Source organism: Rutilus rutilus (genome assembly GCF_951802725.1).
Source record: "Rutilus rutilus genome assembly, chromosome: 13".
Taxonomy (NCBI): Eukaryota; Metazoa; Chordata; class Actinopteri; order Cypriniformes; family Leuciscidae; genus Rutilus; species Rutilus rutilus.
In genome coordinates, this window is record NC_140218.1 from 18,712,140 (window position 1) to 18,735,578 (window position 23,439).

Sequence of the window (23,439 nt, forward strand, 5' to 3'; positions counted from 1 at the left end):
ATTTTTTTCAATAGAATGTCAAATAAATCAGGCCAGGAATGATTTATTAACAAATCCCTGTGAAAATATCTTCAAAATACTGCTAAGTGTATAACTGGAAAGTTTGGTGTACATAGGTGCTACAAAGGCTGAGATGTTTGTACTGGAGAATGACAATTTTGAGAAAACGGCATTTAAAGATTTAATAGCCTATAGCTCTAAATGAGATTTCGTCATTAGCTTTAAATCCCCCTTTGGACATTCACGATTGGTTACTGAAAGAAAGGAAATGCCCATATTTGGGTTACATAGCGTTGTGCAGGAGACTCCTCAGAGCTTTACAGCGATACCGGTCATGACAGACTTCAGTAAACAGACGGAGCTCGGCGTGTCGCGTTGGAATGCTAACTTCTTGGTAAATTCGGGAGAAACTTACCACCGCAAGTAGACAAAATGTAATAAAATAAACATCTTAATGTATATTTTCAACGTTTTCTTTATAGCAGCTTGAAAGAACATTGAAGGAGTAAACTAGCCCAAAATCTCAAAACTGACCACTGCATGAAAAATCGATGTTTTTGCCTGCCGTGTCTCGACTTAATGCATTTAAAATCTGACCCTGAACTTTTGAGCACTAATGTGTTGAGGACAATGTGCAGACAGTACATTGTTTTCACAAAAATAAAACACTAACAGTGTTACATAGTCATATATAATATTGGTGCATGCATACATTACACTACTTTGACTAATTTAAGCATTATGTATCTTTTGGGCAAGTTTATTTAAGTTGTTCTGTAACATGGAAACAATGGGGGTGTGAGGGCATTGAGTGACGTAAAGTGACATTCACTCAGGGGCCCGCAGCACAGGGCCCATCGTGTCTATATTTGGCACGAACAGTACGGTATGTGAAGAATGGCCTCTCACACATACAGACGCGCACAACTAATTTTAGCTGTATTTCTAGCCGCAATTAAACGATACAAATGTCTCTCGCCAATGAAAACAAACGGATAAATGGCGTTTTAAAATTGTTTGTCACTTCCTCTCGTGACGTCACTGTGTTTGTGTTGAGCGAGCGGACACACTGGCAGATTAGCTCTCCAAACCTGCAGCTGTTTTCACTTCTTACAGTTACAGTTTTAGCACCTAATCGTCTCCGATTACACACTTTACATTTCGCTTTTTTTTCGTGCACTTGCACCTAAGAAGATCCAGAGGTAAGAAAATGTTATTTCACGTCCCGGGTGTCGAAACTAGCCCCAAACGGCTAACGTTAGTTGACTCCGGTAGGACACATACAGAAAGGAGTAATAAACATGAGCACAACACTGTATTTTCTTTTTCTTTTTTGAAAGCATTTATTTTATATGCAACTAGACTTTTTTTTTTTTACTAGCGCTATTAAGCTGTCATGTTTTAGACTTCATTTGCTTGTCAAATGTTGTGTGTTTTTGCTAGCTGATCTGTCATGCGACCTTTTGTTGACAGCATGACAACATCACAACAAGACGAGGCGAACAGCAAGCAGCCCGTTTGCCTTATTTATCTGTATGATCCAGGCTGTATGCATATTTTTATCAACATTTATGAGACTGGGTCGAGTGTGTCAGGCACCTGCTACACGCAGAATACATTTATTTTACTAGTATAAACAATATGTCAATGGTTTTCATGGCTGAAGCTCCATTTAACCCACCAGAGTATCACCTGAACCTAGAAGGAGTACCAACATTTGACAAAATTAAAAATGAATGAATGAATAAGTGTCTTGAAGAGATGCATTATTTATCCTCATATCATATGGACAAATAGAAATTAATGAATGAATAGAGTTAGAAATTTAAGAAGTGAAAGATTAAATAAATAAATGCAGAAAATATAAATAAAGGCAACAATCTATAAATGAAACAATAAAAAACTGGTACAATTAATGTACTTTTTTACATTAAATTGCAGGCAAATGTAAAAACAGTACTAGTATGAAAACAAAAATGTGTTTATCTTTTATTTATTAATTTATTATGATTAATTTATTAACATCTATTTATTATTTCATTTTAATTATATATATATATATATATATTTCATTATATAATAAATATAATTTTCATAATTTTTGTATCATTTGTTTAATATTTATTGACATCTATATAATTTGACAATTGTCAGATTATTAGTCTATTATTATCATTAAATAAATTGCTCATCATTAAATAAAATGCTCATTGTCAACCAGTACTAAATACTAAATTGGTATTAAAGAGAATAATGATTCCTAATGTAAAGAAAGATATTATTTGTTCTGTCAACATGTTAATAGATTTTTTTCTCTTTTTTTTCTCTAGGATTATTTTTTCTCTTTCACAGCCATCTCATCTCGGTGTGGCGTCACCCAGCCTGGGTGAAATGTCCTGTTGTTCCACATGAGCTCTACTATGTGGTACATCATGCAGAGTATTCAGAGCAAATACTCACTGTCGGAAAGGCTCATTCGAACCATAGCGGCCATTCGCTCCTTCCCACATGATAATGTGGAAGACCTTATACGCAGGGTAAGTTGTGTTACCAAAGCTTTAGAAAGTTGTTTCGTATATCACATTCTGAATGAAAATGTGCTCCTTTGACAGGGAGCAGACGTGAACAGGATGCATGGCACGCTGAAGCCCCTGCACTGTGCCTGTATGGTGGCGGATGCTGATTGCGTGGAGCTCTTGCTGGAGAAAGGCGCAGAGGTACATCATATAGCTTAGACAACCAACCATTTCCCTAAATTCAGTGTTTTGACTGTGCTTAAATATTTGTAAAGGGGAAATCAGAAATAATTAATTTATAAATAGCATTATGTTTTTGGGAAGTCAAGTCAAGTATATTTGTATAGCGCTTTTCACAATACAGATTGTATCAAAGCAGCTTCACAGTATTAAATTAAAATAATAGGTTTGTTTCTAGTGGAATTTATTGATTGATCAAATTAAATATCCCCAAAATATCCCCAACTGAGCAAGCCAAAGGCAACAGTGGCAAGGAACCGAAAAAAACTCCATCAAGTGACCTAATGGGAGAACCCAGGCTCAGTCTGGGGCCAGTTCTCCTCTGGCGTTTATGAACTAGAGACCGGATTTAACTGTAAGATTAAAAATATTATATGAATGCCTGGCTGAAGAGATGCGTCTTTAATCTAGTTTTAAACTGGGAGAGTGAGTCTGAGCAACGAACAGTATCAGGAAGGCTATTCCAGAGTTTTGGAGCTAAATGGGAAAATGCTCTCCCTCCTTTGGTGGATCTGGATATCCTAGGTATGACCAAAAGCCTCGAATTGAATGATCTTAAAGAGCGCGATGGATTATAGGGCGATAGAAGATCCGTTAAATAGACTGGAGCTAAGCCATTTAGGGCTTTATAAGTCAGTAGCAATACCTTGTAATTAATACGGGACTTTATAGGTAACCAATGCAGTGATGATAAAATCGGTGTTATATGATCATATTTTCTTGATCTAGTAAGAACTCTAGCGGCGGCATTCTGGACTAACTGTAGCTTGTTTATTGAGGTTGCAGGACAACCAGCTAATAAAGCATTACAGTAATCTAGTCTCGAGGTCATGAATGCATGAACTAACTTTTCTGCATCAGAAACTGATAGCATATTACATATGAAATATGATTTTCAAAAGACAAGTCACTCCATAAAATATTTAAAAACCCTAAACCAACTTTTTATTGTCATAAATAGGTAAACAAATCTTGAATTTTCACTTGGATTGTCAATCATGACTGTGTGCAGGGGTCCTCTCTGTGGTCCTCTTCATCATTTCCTGTTTTTTTTTTTTTCTCGCATATTATTGCACGTTTGATTTGGCAGACAAAAGCTTTTCAAATATTAATAAGAAATGAAACAGTTTTGTTAAAATCTATAGATGCACAACTGTATAAACGTTTGGGGCCGGTAAGATTTTTTTCGAAAACTGTAAAGACATTAAAATGTTTACAAAAGACTTCTATATCAAATAAATGCCATTCTGGTGACATTTCTAATCTTCAAAGCATGCACATTATAGAAGATTTCTACCATTTCTCACATAGGTAAATGCCTTGGATGGTTACAACCGCACTGCCCTGCATTACGCAGCAGAGAAGGACGAGGGTTGTGTGGAGCTGCTTCTAGAATACGGAGCCCTGCCAAATGCGCTGGACGGAAACAAGGATACCCCACTGCACTGGGCCGCCTTCAAAGATAACCCAGAGTGCGTACGGGCCCTGTTGGAGAGCGGCGCCTGTCCGAACGTCCGCGATTACAATAACGACACGCCCCTCAGTTGGGCGGCCATGAAGGGCAACCTGGAGAGTGTACGTGTGCTGCTCGAATACGGCGCTCAAGTCCACGTCACCAACCTAAAGGGCCAGACGCCCATCTCGCGGCTGGTGGCGCTGCTGGCTCGGGGCCTGGGCACGGAACAGGAGGAAGAGTGCCTGGAGCTGCTTTGCCGTGCCGCGGGGAGGTTCGAGATCCGCAGGGCCGACGGCTCCTTACCGCGTGAGCTCACTAAAGATCCTCAGTTACTGGCTCGACTCACTAACCTGGTAGCCCAGCCGCCCTCGTTGCGAGCCTTGGCGCGCTGCGCCGTTCGTAATAGCCTGGGAGTCCAGTTCCTCCCGTCTGCGGTGAAACAGCTCCCGCTTCCGGAGTCAGTGAAAGAATATGTGCTCCTCAGAGACTGAGCGAGAAGACTGTCCTTAATGTCAGACGTGGTCTTCTGTTTATGTGAACATGTGATTGTAATCAGACTGCAATCTGAAGTGTGTCTGAGTGAATTTGTGAGGAAGTTGCCCATTTTTTTTTTGTTGCCATAATGTCATCAAGCAAATTCAGACTTGGGTTGCAGTACGATTATGTGCTTTGGTGCAGAGAAATAGCGATCTGGTAGGAGAGAGATGTCGATAATGCATTTATGAACCCATAATGTTAAAATAACAGATGTGAAATATTCTAAAATGCAAAGACACAAAATTATTTAAAAATATTATTTACACGTAAATGCAGTGGAAACAAAATAACACTTTAACAGCACTTAAGTTATAATCATATATTACATTTTTGCGTTTCAAACTTCTTTAAGTTTTTTTTTTTTATTTATGCCGTAATGTTTGATGTTTTTAAAGGAAATAACTGAAGCCTTTAGATGAAGTTTTAAAGTCAAATAAATATTAACACTTTTGTTAAATCATTTTATGAGGTTTCCCAGTCATCGAGAATAAGTACATCCTGGAAAAGTTGGGGACATTTTTTGAAAAAATATAGTAAATTTGCCACAAAAACAACATTGTTTTAGTAGGACAATGTAAGAACACTTGGAAATTGGATTTCAAACCAACGTCTTTTTCTGTCCCTCTATCACTTTCATACTCATGATGCATATTTCTCTGATTTAGAGTGTTGGACTGTATTATACTTCTTTTTTTTGGTGCTAATGATTGCAGAAAATGAGCTGTGCTTTTACGTTTGAGATGAAAACATTACGAACCTTAACAAGAATCTTCTGTGTCAATATTGGGAATGTTCAGTGTCACGTTAGCATGATCATTCCGAATGTTGGCAAATTGTAAATGGAATGTCTTAAATGAATGGACGTCTACACTTGTGTCACATCTTGTGAACCCCAAGAGATTTTTTTGCAGCTCTATTTTCATTTCTCTTGTTGTTGTTTTGTTATATTGCTTGATTAAGAAGTATGTAGTGCTTACATCTAGTTTTATGCATGCAGACTAACCAGTAAAAGACTTCATGCATTGTTCAAGCGTTTTACTGCAGTTATTTCCCTTAATCAAGTGAACTGTGAACATGATCAAGGGCACATATCAAATGCTTTGTCAATGACACAAGACCTTATTTGAATTATGTGTAGAATTATTTTTTTTACCAGTAGAGGGCGCTGGAATACCACATGATATAAAACAGTCAGATAAAGCTACAGAATTTTGTCAATTGCCTTGTTTGTAAAATACTAATAATAAAAATAAAAATTTTACATGAAAGAAAAAGACTGTTACATACAGTATCAACCCTTAAGGAAAAATTACCTATAGTTTTAATGACCTATATTTAACCTACTTACAAGTTGCAATAGCTAAACAACCAGCCATTATCTATTAAGACTATTTTACATTAATTATATTAGCTGCAAAAGCAAAAATGTACATTTGATTGTTTTTTAGCATTTGCTGTATGGTACTTTTTTAAGATAAAAAAAAAAAAAAAACACACTCCAGAAGCCATATTTTTGTTTTCTGAATAGGAAATTTGAATAATGAGAAAAGTGCACATTTATTGCATTTTATCATTTCAGTTCCTTATTTCAGCAAGCATTGTTTGTTTTCCATCATGCTTTATTTAAACTCCTGTCGAAGCACAGGATGTCCTCTTTATGAGAATGCAAATCAGTCAGGAAGGAAACTACAGTATGACTGAATAAAATAACCTTCCTGTCCTTTCAAAGCCGTCACCTTCAGTTTACATCACAGTTTTCATCTTCATCATTGGCTTACATAGTTAATCAATAGCAGAGGATTGAATCAGAACACTTGTGAAGAGAGACAAGCCCAGAGATGGGAACCACATGTTTTTTTTTTCTTTTTTCTTTTTTGTCAACATTGTTATAGTTTATGACATAATCTTAGGGTATGAATAATAAAATAAAATAAAAATTGCTTCCTACTTTGCCATTAAGAATTGGAATGCAGAATCACCGTTAAAAGAACAAAGAAAACGACTCTAGCCTATACAATCATTTTTTATATTTTATTGAGATTATTTATTTTAACTGTTTTAAAAAACTTTTTATTAACAGAAACTTGGAAAAATAGATTCGAGTTTGATATAACGTGTTATGTATTATTGTTTAATATATTGAGAATATTAATATGAAATATTAATATTAAACGGGTCAGTTTAGTACCTCACAAAGAAATCTTGCAAATGAAATTGCATATTAAATTTATCCTACGAAATACAGATGGCAACAATAAATTCTTGACATTTATTTTTAGTTCTTTACAAGTTAAAATAATCTATTTTAGAGTAAGAACATTAACATTCGTATTAACAAGTTCTTGCCACAAATCTTTAACATTATTACAGTCAGAGTATTATGAGCTATAATTCTTTCTTCGTCATGTTTCGGTATCATCATACAGAAAGTAAAAGCATCAAGAATGTCAGCATATGGAATTTCCAACTAATGAGTTGACAAGATCGTAAACACCCCAGGTGAGGGACGCCACAGACACGCTTGTGTGACGCCAAAATCTCGCGATACTTCCCTGGGAGGGGCGTGTCAGATTCCAAGAGAGGAGAGAGAGAGAAAGAGAGAGAGAGAGAGTGGGATAGAGGGGCGCTGTGGTAAGTTTGTAAACATTCTTATTCTGTCAAAAATGTGAAATCGATGGTTGTGTGGATTTGAAACAGTGTCCAATCGTTATTTATATTCGTCAAAAAGGTTTGTCTGTGATCGAGGGTAACTTTAATGAGGCGGCTGTGAGGCTGTCAGATTGGCAGTGGTCTTCCACCGAGGTCTGCGCGTACACTGCAGCTCGTTCAGGGCTCTTGACAAGCGAGGGCAGAAATTTTAGGAATAAGAAAAGTGTCAAGCCGTCATTTATTACTACTATATACTATGGAGTTGTTGTTTTTATTTTATTTGTGTCAATATATACGTTTTATTACTTATATAAAATGGCAAATTAGATACCACAGTTACTTTATTTGCTTTAAAGTACTCTTTGCATACTTTTGTTTCTGGGGAGGGGGGGGGATATGAGCCTGTACTCTGTAAGTCCGTGAATTCCATTTTTGAGTGGAATTTGCGTCCGCCAATGAGACGCAACTAATAATCATGATTGGCGTTTATTGTAGCCAAACAGCAATTACATAAATTTGATTGACGTGCACGTGACCAATCAGAACAACGGTAGGGCGGGCACATGCGGGAAAAGGCTGGCTTTAAAGTTGGCATGTCCGCAAGACATCAAGTTAGCATGGGTTTGCTAAATAGTTAGCGACGTTTATTTTCGGCGAGGGCACTAGAAACGAACGTTATTTTATGGTGTAATGCAGCAATCCAACATAAGAGGTAGAAATTGCACATTAAAGTGTCAGAAAATTATATTTAAACAAATCCCGGCAACCTTACCTTTTGTTTTTAGTTGCCATAACTGTAGATTTGCCTTCAAAAGTTTCTATTTTTGTTACCCTACACATAGAAACAATCATGAGTTAAAGTAGGATACATTCCAGAGATGTCTGAGTAATTTAGTGCTGCTTTTCATATTTTTAACTAAACTTTTTGCCAAATGCTAAAATGACTATTTGATTAGGTTATTTTTTTCTTTTTTTGTCATGAATAAATAAAAGAGGTCAACCCCACACAAATGTCAGCATTCTAAATCACAATATTTGCTTGCCAATTAAACAAACAATACTTGATTATGGCTTGTTTGTAAGATATATAAAAATGCTGTTCAAAGCAAGCACCTGCTGTTGATCAGTTCCCAAGTAAAATAAATGATCCCAAGTGTTGTGTATATTTGGCCAAGATCATTCAAATAAACCAAAAGATAATGTGAGCATTTCACATCTTTGTTCATAATGCATGTAGCGTGAAGAGACGCCCCCCAAAACCGCTGATAACCATCAACTTTATTTCTTCTGAGCATGTGAATGTCCTATCTCAGAGCGCCTGTAAACACCATCTGCACATCTGAGGACCTGTAATTGTATATATAGGTCATCTTCGCATGGCGCTTGTTGAATTCCAATAATGTTACTCTTTGGAATGACTGTACGTCCCCATATAATACATCATCCTCTCAGTAGACATATTTGCTTGTGCACTAGTGAACATTTTTGCAGCTGTTACAATAATTGCTTCTCAGCTACTTGATTAACGAGAGCTCGGAGCCTTGCTTGTTGCTTTCACCTCTGCTGTAAGGCATCTGCTGTAGCTCATGGTGAAGACGCAACGTGAAGACGTTTTACAGGAAGGAACTTCATATGCAAGTTTCACATGATGAAATCGGCTCTGTTTCTGACTTGTTAAAACCATGCTCTGTGATTAAACGTCAGTGAGCTGTGAATGAAGGATTAGCCTATGTTATGATTATGTAAGTTGTCCTGGCAACAGTTTTATACAGGATAATGTAATTGACAGCACGGTTGTCCAGATGCATCTATTGAGTAATTGAGCAGACCAAATAACACTGTTTCAAATTTCCAGCAGACCAAATAACAGACCGTTCAAATAAAAGAGACAATAAGGGTAAACTGCCAGCCGTACTTGAGTTGATTCTGGGCATCTGTGCTCTTCTAATGTTATGTAATATTTGGTCTGCTCTAAAAGGTGTGACGGGCCCATGAAGTATTGTGAGAGAGCTCGCAAAGATTGAGGGAGATACTCCATTTTAAAAAAAATGAATGGACAGTATGGGTGGCTGGAAAATGTTTTCATCCGATTTTGGCAAACACGTCAGGCTTGATGAATTGCTGTGATTTCGGGATCGTTAAAATATGATATTCACATGCCATCATGTTGCTGTAATGTTTAGAGTAACTAGTAAAATATGCCAAAATTTAGTTGGTATGTCAATTATAATATAATTAGCAGCTCTTTCAGAACATTGCCATACTCGACAGCAATATGTCTTGATATTTCTTTCCAGCCTTTTATTATAATCTTGATGTGTATTTGCTCTGGGATTTTCTTTTTTTTTTAATCTTTTTTTTTTTTTTGGGAGTCATAGGATAGGATCAATCATCATGACCATACACTAAAGTTTAATGCAAGAAGCAAAATATGGTAAAAAGTTCTAAAAACTATTTTGACAGTGTTTTGCATTAACAGTTTATTTATTTTTTCAGTAAGATTCAGTACGATTTTTTTATATTTTTTGAAAAAAAGATGCCAAGGCGGCATTTATTTTAAAACTGTATCAAAATACAGTAAAAAGTTATATTGTGAAATATTATTACAATATAAATAACTGTTTTCTATTTTAATATATTGTAAAATGTAATTTATTCCTGTGATGGCAAAGCTGAATTTTCAGCCCATGAAGAACTGAAGAACTGTGAGAGAGAGCAAAATCTCTCCAAATCGGCCAAAGAGCCGTCATTACTCCAGTCTTAAGTGTCAAAAATTGCTTATTATTAGCAATGTTGATGGTTATTAATGTTGTGCTGCTTAATATTTTTCTATGAACACCATAGAAAGTTCAAAAGAACAGCATTGTAACATTATAAATGTCTTTACTGTCACTTTTGATCAATTGAATGCATCCTTGCTCAATAAAAAATATAAATTTCTTAAAATCGTACTGACCCCCAACTTTTGACCTAATTTAGTGTTGCATAATACTATACGCCAGCAAAATCATTGCAATATATCGTGGATATTTGATATATTTCTGCTAAATATAGGAGTGAATAAACACTTTTGGCTTTTGTTGACTTGTAGCATGTCCAACATTGTTGTAGCAGAGTTTTTTTTTACAGAGAGGGACTTTGGAAGGGCGTCCACATTGTTCTTAGCGGAGTACGGGCCCTGGGGATTGCATTGGGCTACATAGTGTATTTCCTCACCATGGATTTAGCACCGGGCACACTGCAGACATGCAGACATGGATCTAAAGTTTCATTTGTTCCATTTTCCAAAGCTCAGGTTCACTAAGGTTACATAAATCCAAATCGGCCATAGAACGCATCCCTGATCCCCGACACTATCCGCAGCACCTTTGGCCTTTACCTACGAGTTACCGAACACCCTCCAAAACCGTTCGTTCCATTCTCTGCTCCCTGTCCCACTTTTCTGTCGCTCCCTTTTTGTGGGGTCTCCCTTACTCTCTGGCAGCTCACTCACCAGATTCCTCATTCTTGGCTCCAGCCGGAGCTATTAATACAGTTTGTTTTGTCAGTTTCCTAGCAGACAGCATCAAACAGTGCACGCCTGAGGCAGATTATAGCCGGACCTCGCTACACGTCCACCTGCTGAGTAGGAGAAATCCAAGTTAACAGCAGGATGCTGCTTGTCCCTGTGTCGGACCCAATTGATTCTGAGGAACCAGGCTTTGATTAAAAAAATTCATGGATTTTGGAGGGGGGAAAAAAGCCACTGAAATTTCATCCTGAAAAATCATGGACATTTCTATAGGGAATATACATTTTCTAAAATATTTCATAGCTTATAAATTGTTAATACATTCAGTCTCTATAAAATGATTTTTAAAAATCTAGTTGTTTTTTTTTATCTAAAAAATCTAGGCTAATGAGTTATGGAAAAGTGATTGTTTACAAGGGTACCTCTAATAATGCTAGTTGTTCCTGTATGATCTGTTAATATAAGACTCAGCATTTTTAAGTCATTTTGGATAAATGATTCAATGTAAATTTAAATGCAAAAGTCATGGAAATCGATTGGTCGAAAGGTGTGCGAACCCTGAATTCATTGCGTTTTTAAAAACTCAACCAAAGCAGTGCACTGCTAGTACTGCCAGCTGTCTTCCTGTTTAAATTGTCGATGATAGACAAACCCAGCTGTTTGATTTTATCTTCAGTAGTACAATCAAAGATGGATGTTGTCAGAGCCGTGGCCTAACAACTAGCACTAGTGCAGGGACACATTGAGCTATGCTTCTCATGTAGGAAACTCTGGTTTGAGTCTGGTTGTACCAGTTCCCCTTTCTCGTCATCATTTTCTGTACTGTTTCTACAATCGCTATCAAAACAAAAAGTGACAGAAAGGCCAAAAAAAGTAGCATTTTCAGCACATAAAGTTTAGATAATGGTAATAGGGTGTTGCGTTCTCAAGTGATAAATTAAACCAGTCATAGTAAAGTTCTTCGGCAACTTTATCAATATTTCAGCCAAGCAAATTATACAGATTGCTACTTTAGCATCCTTTTTTGGTCACTGTGAAGTGTGTCCAGTATCCAGCCAGTTATTTTTTAGTTTATCCACGTTGTGTTCACAGTAATATATAAATAAATGCTGACACCTTTAAAATGCGAAATCGAAAAAGCACTATTTAAACGTCACCGTTTCAGTCAGTGGTTTCGGCCCGCCAAAACTATTTAATCCAAAACCGTTTTTTCCCCCCAGCCAAATATTTTTGTTTGCCAACGTTTTTTTTATTATTTTTTAGGTGCAATTTTGTTAATGCAGACTCTTTGAAATGTTAAGAGAATGATGTCTGATTAATAAAGGGTTTTATTTAGAATCTGTTGGAAATAATTCAGTACAAACGTTCAAATGCTTCCCATGCTTTTATATTGCAAACAAGTCTTAATCATAACAGGAAGTAGTCTTAGATTACTCCAGAATGTCTTTGTTAATAATCTATCTTGGCTCTATTTTTGTTTTTGGATGGTCAGTTGTAGCACACACTGATGCAGGTGGGCCGATCTCTGTTTGTCTGATTTATTGTGATGGTAAACTTCAGAGAGTGCGCTCCCCTAGTTTGAGGCTTACTGAGATGTGGACACTTCACCCAGGGTATAACGAATGGGTGGTTCTCATTTGTATATAGTCACTCCGTGCATTTCTCTGACCAAACTGTCTGTGTGTATTGCAACCAGACCGAAAGCTCTGGCACCAAGCTGTTGGCTCACTTGTAGAGCGTGTGAGGTCTGCAAGGAATCAAGTCGCTTAGCTTGTACGCCACTTTGATCTCGGTCGTAATGGGAAGGGCCTTTCAGGGGCAAACAAGATGCAGTTACTTTCTTTATGGAAAGCAGAGCAAGGGTCTTGGCAGTGGCTGCTAATTTCAGCTTGTAATAACTGCACGTCCCTCCACACGGGACACTTGAACACTAACACAATTGAAATAGTGATATATGGACGTTGGTGTTTATGTTTAGTTCTATTCTATTCCATCCATAGATCCGCTTATCCTATGTAGGGTCACGGTATTCTATTCTAATTAAAGTCTAGGCCTAATATTTGATTTTATGTATTTAAAAAATATGTTTTTTATGAAAAAAATTATTATTATTATTTTTTTGTTGTTGTTGTTGTTGTTGTGCCTTATATATAGCATGTTGACAACTTGCACACTAAAAAAAAATCTTTGGACATTAGCATTTTTTTAGGGATGCACGATACATCGGCCATCATATCGATATATGTTCGTTTTTAATTTTATTGTTATCAGCCCCATAAGAAAATTTGGCATATATTAAAGCTGATAAATAATGGATTATTTCCTTCAGCTGAGACACTTCAGATGCGCACTGTTTGCCATGATGGTTTTACATTGCTTGAAATATGATTGGAATCACTTCAAATAAGGAAAATACAGTTAAGCGCAAGTCTGTCATATAGGCTACATAAAATTATAATGAGAACATTATAATTGTGTGCTTGGGACATGACTTTTAATGATGAGACTTTAATGAGGCTCTCAAAAATTATATAAAAATGTGGATTTAGATTTATCGGCCAATATCGGCTTTCAAATTGGGCGAAATTTTCATATCAGTGCATTTGATTTTTATTTTATTTTTGGCTGTGGTGTCACATCTTGGAGTGTTTTTTGAGCGTCCTCCCACAAGTGTTGTGTTTTAAGACAATGTGAAGTTAAAAATAGTCCTTTAACCTTAAAAAAACCCTCATCTTGAGACCACAGCATTGGGCTACACAAGGGCTACATTTATCTAATGAAGTAATGTTTTGTAAACGCCTCCTAAACCGCATGTGCATATGAGTAATAAATGTTTCTTAAAATATGTATATTTCTTTGTACATTCCTTTTCCATTGGCACCTTGAGAGCAGTTGCTTTTGTTTGCTGTAAACTTTACAGCGCCAGTGTTACATAAATTGGCAGCGACTCAGGCTGCAGACCTGCCATTTTAAATGGCTTTTTAAATTTTCACAGATGACAACGCAAGCTTTACCCATTTAAATCCCTGCTGTTATAGTCAAGGAAGATGTTTGGTTCATTCTTCACCTTTTGTTTGCGCTGGTGATTGTGTAACACACCAGACGTCATTCCGAGCTGGTGGGGCATGTTGAAAGTTTAATGAAACTTCCCTCCATTTAAATTTAATGAACGTGTTACTTTTTCCAAAATTCCCAGCCTCTCCACACATGGGCCGTTGGGTTTAAAGGAGTGAGAGTGTAGATTGCTGTAAAGACAGATTCAACCATCCCAGTCAAGATGGCTAAAGGCCACCACTACTAAATATAAAACGCATACTAAACATGTGTGTCATACATAAATAGATTTAGAACAAAAGCTGGGTAATGTATTGAATATTTACTGTATGTTCGTGATGTTGTCAGTATAAAGGAAGCAACATTGTGAAGATTATGATTATGCTCTTTATTTGGCCGAGAGGTTTACTAAGGACCTTGACATAGTTTTATTATTTTTCCCAATGAATACACTAGATAGCTTTCCCCCCGATTTGCAATCTGAAGGAGTCGCCGCTGGTTGCCACATTAGTCTTCACATTTGGGCAGTCAGAATTGACAGATTTGAGGTAAAATTACGTAGCGCATAAGGGGCCGATTTTTTGTTGTTGTTGTTGTTTCAGATTCAGAATATGATTTCATCCAGTTGGAGGATAAAATGTTAAAATTCACGTGAATCAGTTCAAACTGTCTGTTACAGTGAATTGATTCAAAACTCAGATTCAGCGATTCATTTGCTTCACTTAGCCTAGTTCACCCAAAAATGAAAATTGTCATCATTTTCTCACCCTCTCATGTTGTTCCAAACTTGTGTGAATTTCTCTCTTCTGATGAACACAAAAGAAGATATTTTGACGGTCCCATTGACTGACTTGACTTAAAAAAAAAATACTATGGAAGTCAATGGGGCCCATCAACTGTTTGGTTACAGACACATTCTTCAAAATATCTTCTTTTGTGTTCTCCAGAAGAAAGAAATTCATACAGGGTTGGAACAACTTGAGGGTGAGTAAATGATGACACAATTTAAATTTTTGGGTGAACTATCCCTTTAAAAATGGTTTGAGGTCTCCATGTTGGATTTTTTGTGGAGTTATATGTTTGTAAATGTTGCTGTCTACTACTATATATTGTTGTATCAGTGTATATAAATGAAAATGATTAAATATAGCCTATATTTTTGTGTTAATTAAGTGAAAAGCAAAACACTTCGCATTTTGAATGTTGTCAAAAGATATATTAAAATATTTTAAGATGCAGAGAATCCCCATGTTCATGGAAACCATGGACGTTTTTACATTTTAAAATTGTGATTTCCCGGCCTGGATTTTATTTGTAAAAGTCATGGCTATTTTTGTAATGACTACTTAATCAAACTAATACATGAACTAATTAATAAAAAAATTGGCTAAAAAAGGCTTTTTGTGAGAAAAACCTGCAATCAGAAGTCATGAAAAAACCCAGTGCTATTCTGAACATAGGCTAGACCCTACCATGGATCCAGGGAAGCTTTGGTTTGGTTTGATTACAGAGTAATGTCAAACATGCGTGTGTTTGTGTGGAAGGTGCTGGCAGTTTGTCTGGAATAATTGCAGTGGTTCAGCTAATAGGAAAAGAGGGAGTGTCTACAACGAGCCAATACACACGCATGCCATTCCCCTGGATCAGAGCGGCTCATTCCAGACATGTCTCTCCAGAATTACCATTAGAGCACTGCCCTTCCTTCATTTACAACACTTACACTCGTTACACTCGCTTGAATTAGATGAAAATGCAATCAATTGATCTTATCTCCATGGTAAATCAGTTCCCGGCGTCTGGCAAAACGGTACCAGCACAACCTCTCGATGTCAATGTAGATGTCTTGAGTTCCTGTGAAAAGTGATGAGCGTCTGGGAGTGTGGGTTGCTGATATTTGATCCTGAGAAACGGGTGGAGGAGTTCAGAGAATGACTGCGGACAAAGGTGTAGAGTGGCACTAGAGTCGTCGCCGCAGACGAGCTTTGTGGAGATGGTGTCAGGAAGACTACAATGAAAAGTAGAGGAGGGGCCAAAAAGACTTTGAGCAAATCCCAAACACCGCGTGTCATTGGTCTGCCAGATGCCCCCAGTGTGAAGAAACTATCACCGGGGAAACTTGTGATTGCTGCATTAACATGCATGTGCTCGTTTCTTCTCATTGTTTTTAAACGCCTATCGTTTCCTGAGCTGAGCGAGGATCCAGGCAGAAGCATCCCTGGAAACGACTTTTCCTGACTTAAACCTCTAGGAAAACCCTTCAGTAATGTTCTCGTCTTCTCTTCCACAGTTACATTGCAAAGCCTTTGCAAAGATGGGGGATGACAAGCCTTTTGTGTGCAGCGCTCCTGGCTGTGGGCAGGTAAGTTCACTTTCACTTTGTCTTGGGTTTCAGGTGTGGGTGCTCTTTGCTGGTTCATTCTCCTCTGGTTATTGAAGAGTGTCAGCGTGCACGTCGTCCTCACAGCTGTACGGTGGCAGCACGTCTGCCCGGCGTGTGTGTGTGGAGGGAGGTGTGCCTGCTGTACCGCTCTGTAAACATGTTGTTTTTGTCACACCGATGGAGCTGATAGCGCACTTGTGAAACTGCGTTAATGTCTCTTCCACTGTCTGACTCACTCACAAACTTAGCCAATGACTAATCTTAGCTCAGTTATCGTCTACACTTGTCTGGTTTGAGTCAAAGTCCATGCAGACGCTATGATGAGATTATTGACTAATACGTAATGCTAATAAGTGCGCTTATGCTGGTGAAGTCAGTCAAGAGGTTTCTGTATTTTTGTATTTTTTTTTCCAGTAAAAATACGTGTGTATATTCTCTGAAAATAAGTCATAATGTCTTAAGCAATTTTGCTTCTCAAGTAATTCTATTTTCCAGTGTAAGAAGTGAAAAACAATGTGGCCTTTGGAGGCTTGTGGTGCTTTGAGGGCATTGAAAACCGAAAGAGGAAGTGATCGAGACCCATCCTACTCAGTGAGACAGTGATGTTCATTTTGTGGTTTTGATCTGAATGTTCTCCTCCGCAGTTACGTAGAAAACAGTGTGAGAAATGTAGCATGGACCGAAATGAGGCAATTTAACAGTTACACCTTCCCTCTCCAGTACTGAATGCAACAATGATCATTTAACCGTACCGTTGGCAGCATAATCTTGAGAATTGAGAGGAACAACAAGAACATGATGAATAATTTATGCAAGTTAGTTGTTTGCAGATGTTTATTTCTATAATCCACTGGGACTATGACTGTTTGCTACTGCTTGCTCTGACCTAGCCAGACTTCCTTACGTAAAAGGTGCCTTAGATATTGGGCATTTTCAAATATCTCTATTACTATTGCTTATACTTTTTTTTTGCAGATGATTAAAGCAGGTGAAAAAAATCTCATAGACTTGTACTACCGTTTAAAAAATTGTGGTCAGTAAGATCTTTCAATGTTTTTGAAAGAAGTTTCTTATGCTCTCACCAAGGCTGCATTTATTTGATCAAAAATAATCATATTTTGAATTATTAATACAATTTAAAATAACTGTTTTCTATTTGAATGTATTTTTTTTTATGTCATTTATTCCTGTGATGGTAAAGCTGAACTTTCAGTATCAATACTCCGGTCTCACATGATTCTTGAGAAATCATTCTAATATGCTGATTTTCTGCCTCAGAAACATTTCTTATTATTATCAGTGTTGAAAACATATATGCTGCTTAATATTTTTGTGGAAACAGTGAATCATTTTTTTTCAGGAATCTTTGATGAATTAGGAATCCAAATCTTTTGTAACTTGATAGATGTTGTTACTGCCAACGTGCCAAGTATTAATTTCTTAAAAAAAAAAAAAAAAAAACTGACCCCAAAGAGTTTTGAATGATAGTGTACATTGAAGCATCATAGCAGTATCATGTTGTCAGGTGAAGACATTTTTTAAAACCACTCAGTTCCGGTAAACCAAAACTAAAGGCCACATAAAGGGAAATAAAGGAGATTGGTTGAAATAGAGATCAGGTTGTGCACATCTGTCAGGCTTTGTTGAGATGCTTAGATGTGTGTAGCTGGATGAGGGGAGTGAGGATTTACTCTACTTGAGGTATTGTTCTTTTGTTGACGAGCAAACGCTGTTTGCGTCATACTGAAGTCTATAGGGGTTTAAGATTGTTTTGCTCCATCCCAGTGAACCAGATTTCCATGTGACTCCACTGTTTTGGCAACCTATTACTGAAAAATAACACTGAGATTTGAGATGATCAATGCTAGTGCTTGTCTAAAGATATTTTCAGAGTAAATTAATCCTTTTTAATGTACTTTGATTACAATGTCTGATATTTTACACTCATTTCTTCTGTATCGCAGTGATATGAATATAAAAAAAAACATTGTTCAACAAAATTAAAATTGGTTTTAACTTTAGCTAGTGCTTGCAAGTCAGTTTGTGGTTTAGTTTTTAACAGGAAGTCCTGGACATAGACTACCGTTCAAAAGTTTGGGGTCAATAGTTTTTTATTTATTAAAGAATAATACTTTTTACTAAAAAGAAAGAAACATTAAATTGACCAAAAGTCACAGTAAATACATTTATCATATTAAAAATATTCAGTTTTCAATTAACAACAATTTTCAAAATTGAAAAATCATTTTAAAATATATTAATAGAAAACAGTTATTTTGAATTGTAATACTATTTCACAATATTCTGACATGCCTTTGCTAGGTATGGTGTAGAAAGAACAGGAAACATGGGAATAACTAATGGGAAGAAGCTCAACATGTAGGAGCATCTGTACTAACCCTAGGCCAACAAAAACTGTGATTTTATGCATAGATGACCATTTCCTGCTGGTAGAACTTGGTCAGAGTATTTATACTTTGGTAGTTGACAAATACCATGCATTGCTTTCTGCGTTGCTTAACATGAAGAAAAGAGAAAAGGTTCTATATAGAACCTTAAAGGGTTCTGTCAGACACTTCATGTTATATAGAACCACTGATCTATATAAATGACTGGATTGCTCATTGCGCTTTAAACTGCCAGCCGGCAGTGAAGCCACCAGAAGTGTTCGAATGGCCATATTGGTATTGAATAGAATATGTGGGAATGCCAATATTGCGGCGATACAAGATACAAAAATGTAATAAACTGGGCTTGAAAATAACTTTTTACTTGGTAGCACTGGTGCTCCCAACTTCAAAAAGTTAGGAGTACAAGCAAAAATTTAGACTGATCATGAATGAACATCAGAAGGAATGTTTAAAAGATAAAGTACAACTGAAATCCATATCATGTCTCATGCAATCGCTCAATCAGCAACCGCGGAAAGACATCAATAGAACAGCTTGTGAACCAGGGGTGCCCCAATCTTGTTCCTGGAAATTTTACTTCCTGCAAATTTCATCTCCAACCCTGATCAAACACATCTGAAGCAGCTAGATCTTCAGGAGCACTTGATAATTACAGGCAGGTGTGTTGGATCAGGCTTGGATCTGAACCCTGCTTGTAGGTGGATCTCCAGGAACAGGATGGACACCCCTGTTATAAATAATATGTCATGTAATATTACATTTACCCCAGAAAAGCCATTTATTGACCATAAACTTATTAGTCAGCTGGAAAAAATGTACTCTAGAGAGGAACATTTTGCTAAATATATGCACTATATTGCATATTCATTGTATTTTTACTAAAAATGTTCTTCAGTGTTTAAAGGTGATCTAAGTAACTTTTTTACCTTAACTGAACAGCTTCGGAGTCATTGGAATGGTTATATTACTTATTTCGGGTTGAATGGTGGTCGTTTCGCACCCCCCTGGTGCCCGTGAGCGGAAAATCCGCACTTGCAACTTTGAGCCGGCGGACCACCGGCCGCCGTGTCAGGAAGTATCGCGTGATATCAGGTCTCGCGATGTAAACAATTGCTTTACGGCCAAAAGAAATCTGCTAAAATGCTGTCATTATTGCGCTCCCTCACGCTGTTCGAACCCGAATGAAGAAGATGTTTTAAAGAATGTCCCATCTGCTTTGATGTCGTTGATCTACTAGCCTCTGGTGTCTGAGAATCACCTACGAGTTTTTACAACAGTGTTGTCAAATTTCTATTCCGAAGCTGTGGGGGGAGCTCTAGAGAGAAACCTGCGAGCAAAAAGCGAGAATACAGTGAAGAAATCCCGAAACTACTGAGCCCCGCTTTAAAGGGGTCCTATTATGCCCTTTTACGAAGTCTTGATTTTGTTTTTGGGGTGTACTAGAATATGTTTTCATGCTTTATTTTTATTATTCATTATTTTTCACATTTTACATTATTACAGCTCCTCTCCCAAGTCTGGTTGAACGTGTCGTTTTGGATAAATGTCACCGACCCGGGAAGAATCTCGTTGTAGTCCCTACCAGCCGTTTGTTGTAGTCCTTCAAAAGCGACTTCTGTAAAATAAAATATCTCCCTTTGCATTGAACTTTGAGCGTCGTAACTTTGCAGATGTTGTTTACGCTCAAACAGCAACATTACACACTGATGACATTACAAAACGCTGTTATCATGTAAATGAACGGCAAAAACTTTTTCGAAACTTTTTCTTTCTCAAAAAAGCTTTTCGTTTTTAGTTGAAAATGGTGTCGTGTAAACGGCCCCTAAATCTGACTGTACTTTGCTGTTTGGTGATCATGAAACAATCAAACCACATTTACAGTATAATCTGCATATATTCTTCTCTGACACACCACTTTTATAAAGCTTTTTAGTTTTCTTCTCATCATGCAAGCACGTTATCACTTCGAGAAAACCAATGAAAAACAGAAAAAAATCTTATTTTATATATTTATATATATTATATATTTATATTTATTTACAGATGACTGTACTATTTACCGAAAATAATTCTGTGTGAACCATGTATGTTAAAAATGGTCTGAAAAATCGTTTGGAAGGAGGTCTGGAAAAGTATAGAATTTTGAAATGGAAAATGTGTAGGAACCCTGTAATAGTGATGCACCGATTATGACTTTTCATGGCAAATTCCGATGCCGGTTGCCTATTTTATTTGTTGTTTATTTGCTGTATAACAGGCTAAAATGGCCTTAAAAAGCAACCATCTGTTGCCATTTGAAATTAGAGGCAACCACTGCATTTTAATCACGATCCAAACAAAGATGCTACACACATGTATTTGATTTAAATTAGATTGCATAATTTCAAGACTTTGAGTGAATACAGAATGGTCTGACTTTAGCTTCATGAAATGTTACATAAGACACCTGCAAAAAACAAAAAGAGATGGACTGAATGAAAATGCCAATTCACTATCTGACAACAGGTGGCGCTTATGGAAAAGAAGCGTTTCTTTACACAAAGGAGCTGTGCTTATAAACACTACTTCACACAGATGGGAAGAGGAAAAGAAAATGGCATCGAAACTGTTCTAAAGACAGTCAGTTCCCTTCAGAGATCCATTCATATAAACCCCCACCCCAATTTAATATTTATATTTTTCTACCCATATTTCGAGCATCGTGAACTGTGATCTTGCTGTGCCTGGTATTTTCTCTGCTGCGCGTCTGCGCTCTCCTCTTTAAATCAGTCTTCAGCATGTCCCGTCTCTGGCCTGTTAACGTCCTGTTAACGTTAACAAAATGAAACTAAAAACCAGCCGGTTGCCGATCGTGTTTTTGGAGCAAAAACCGTCCATTTCCAATTTATGGGCCGGTCGATTGGTGCATCTCTAGAAGGAAGGTCGCACCACAATAATTATTTGCACTCGCACAAATACTCCCAAATAAATTTTGAGGTCGCATTTCATTTCGGGAGCATATGCAACCAAAATGGTCGCAATTTTGAGCCTTGATAATGTAATCAAATGTAAAACAACACTGCATATAATCTTCACTGTATAAATTAAATAAAGATTAAGCCTTATTAAAGTTACAAAAGTTATTCAGTCAAGAGCAGTGAGAGATTTCTTTGTTTTTTGATTAACATTAAAAACAGTCTCCTTTGTTTGCTATGCTGAACTGCAACAATAGATTTACATTCTAACAGATGATAGGGTAGCTACCATCACTTGAAACTCATCCGGAGTGTATTAATTAACAGAAACATACATTAGTGGTCTATGCATTTTTGTTTTTACCTTATTAGATATGCCTCGTCAGATTTGATATTAACAGTGGTGCAAGTGCGTGCCGAACCATGAGTGGAGAACGATGCGGTTATTCTTTTTTTTTCTTTTTTTTTACAGAGAAACGTTACACCCAATTTTTAGATCAGTTAAATACTAAACTGTGCCCCTATATAACATAATTCATTCTTGACTATTAGAATAGCACTATTTGTTGCATTTCACAATTGGCGCATTCTTCTTTCTTAGAGGAAGATACAAACATAAGATATGGCTACTAAAGAGGAAGTATAAAAATGAAGTCTACTGCATGCAAGGCAATCTAGCTGCATTTCTTGTTTGTTGGTGTTAATTAGTTTCTCTGTTTGCTTCAATCAAGCTGTTGTCCTTGTGTTGTCATCATGTGTTGTCCTTGCCAGAGTAACTCATTTAAGTTGAGGGGAGAAGAAGCTATGAGACATGCAGTTGTTGTATTGGTGATGCTGGCGCAGCTAAAAATAAGCTTCTGACACTTGACTGTGTTTCCACTTTGCGCTGTCACTGCTGAACTGTAGCCATGACATGGAGCCAGAAATAATCTGAAGAAGACTGTGGAGCCCAGTGAACATGGTTTGAGTCATGAAATCCACTCAGAAAGAGGAAAAGATAATCCTAGAGGCTCCACCTCCGCATGAGTTGTTTTGGAAAAGCCTGCAAGGATTCAGTAGTCGAGGTGCTTCTTCAAACAACTGTTAATTTCGGCAAACGTTCCAAAACCCCCCCACAAAAACCCTGAACTGAATCACGTTTAATCAGCGTAGTCCGATTCCAACTCTTATGAGCTGGTTCTTTTTAATGAATAAAACAAATACAGCACAAGTGAAGTCCAAATTCCTGAACAAATGGCACTTTTTTTCAGTCAATCAAAAACATGCATTGCAACCAGTGTAGTCCGAATCCCAAGCAAGCTATTTTGAGTCAGTTATTTTTATTGAATCAAAAACATAACACAACTTGTGTAGTCTGATTTCTGAACAAATCACTCTTTTTAAATCAGTTATTATTTACTGAATCAGAAACATGGGGCTCAAACAGTGTTGTCCGATTACCAAGCGTATATCTATTTTGAGATGGTTCTTTTTTTAGTCAATCAAAAACATACATCGCAATCAGTGTAGACCGATTCTTGTATAAAAGGAGAACTCCGGTCAATTTTAACATTGAGCTCATTTTTTTGTACATTTGGAGTGCTGTCAGTACAGAGAACAACGACAAAAATCGTTGTTGCCTACAACGCGTTATCCTCTTTTTAAAATTTGCACCCTGTTGACTTCAATGGGGCAAGTTTTAAACCTGCTTTTAGGCTCTTAACATCCTTGATGTGTCATTACAAGTGCACA

At 37.0% G+C, this 23,439-nt stretch overlaps 2 protein-coding genes across 4 annotated transcripts in view; both read left to right on the top strand.

Annotated features, from left to right (window-relative positions):
• The first annotated feature begins 319 nt into the window (after positions 1-319).
• On the top strand, positions 320-5,817 carry asb8 (ankyrin repeat and SOCS box containing 8). Of its 2 annotated transcripts, none has more exons than XM_084427543.1 (4): positions 320-434; positions 2,331-2,537; positions 2,613-2,717; positions 4,068-5,817. In XM_084427543.1, the coding sequence occupies exons 2-4, from the start codon at positions 2,409-2,411 to the stop codon at positions 4,701-4,703; spliced, it is 870 nt and encodes a 289-aa protein (XP_084283669.1). In that variant the 5' UTR covers positions 320-434; positions 2,331-2,408; the 3' UTR covers positions 4,704-5,817. The 2 variants fall into 2 exon arrangements, with proteins under 2 accessions (XP_084283669.1, XP_084283668.1); XM_084427542.1 differs by lacking the exon at positions 320-434 and adding an exon at positions 860-1,202.
• A 1,497-nt stretch (positions 5,818-7,314) lies between these two features.
• atf7a (activating transcription factor 7a) overlaps positions 7,315-23,439 on the top strand; it is a 30,959-nt gene continuing 14,834 nt past the window's right edge. For both annotated transcript variants that reach the window (XM_084427535.1, XM_084427536.1), the window contains exons 1-2: positions 7,315-7,380; positions 16,251-16,322. In XM_084427535.1, coding sequence (XP_084283661.1) covers positions 16,275-16,322 — 48 coding nt within the window. In that variant the 5' untranslated portion in view covers positions 7,315-7,380; positions 16,251-16,274. The remainder of the gene's footprint in view (positions 7,381-16,250; positions 16,323-23,439) is intronic.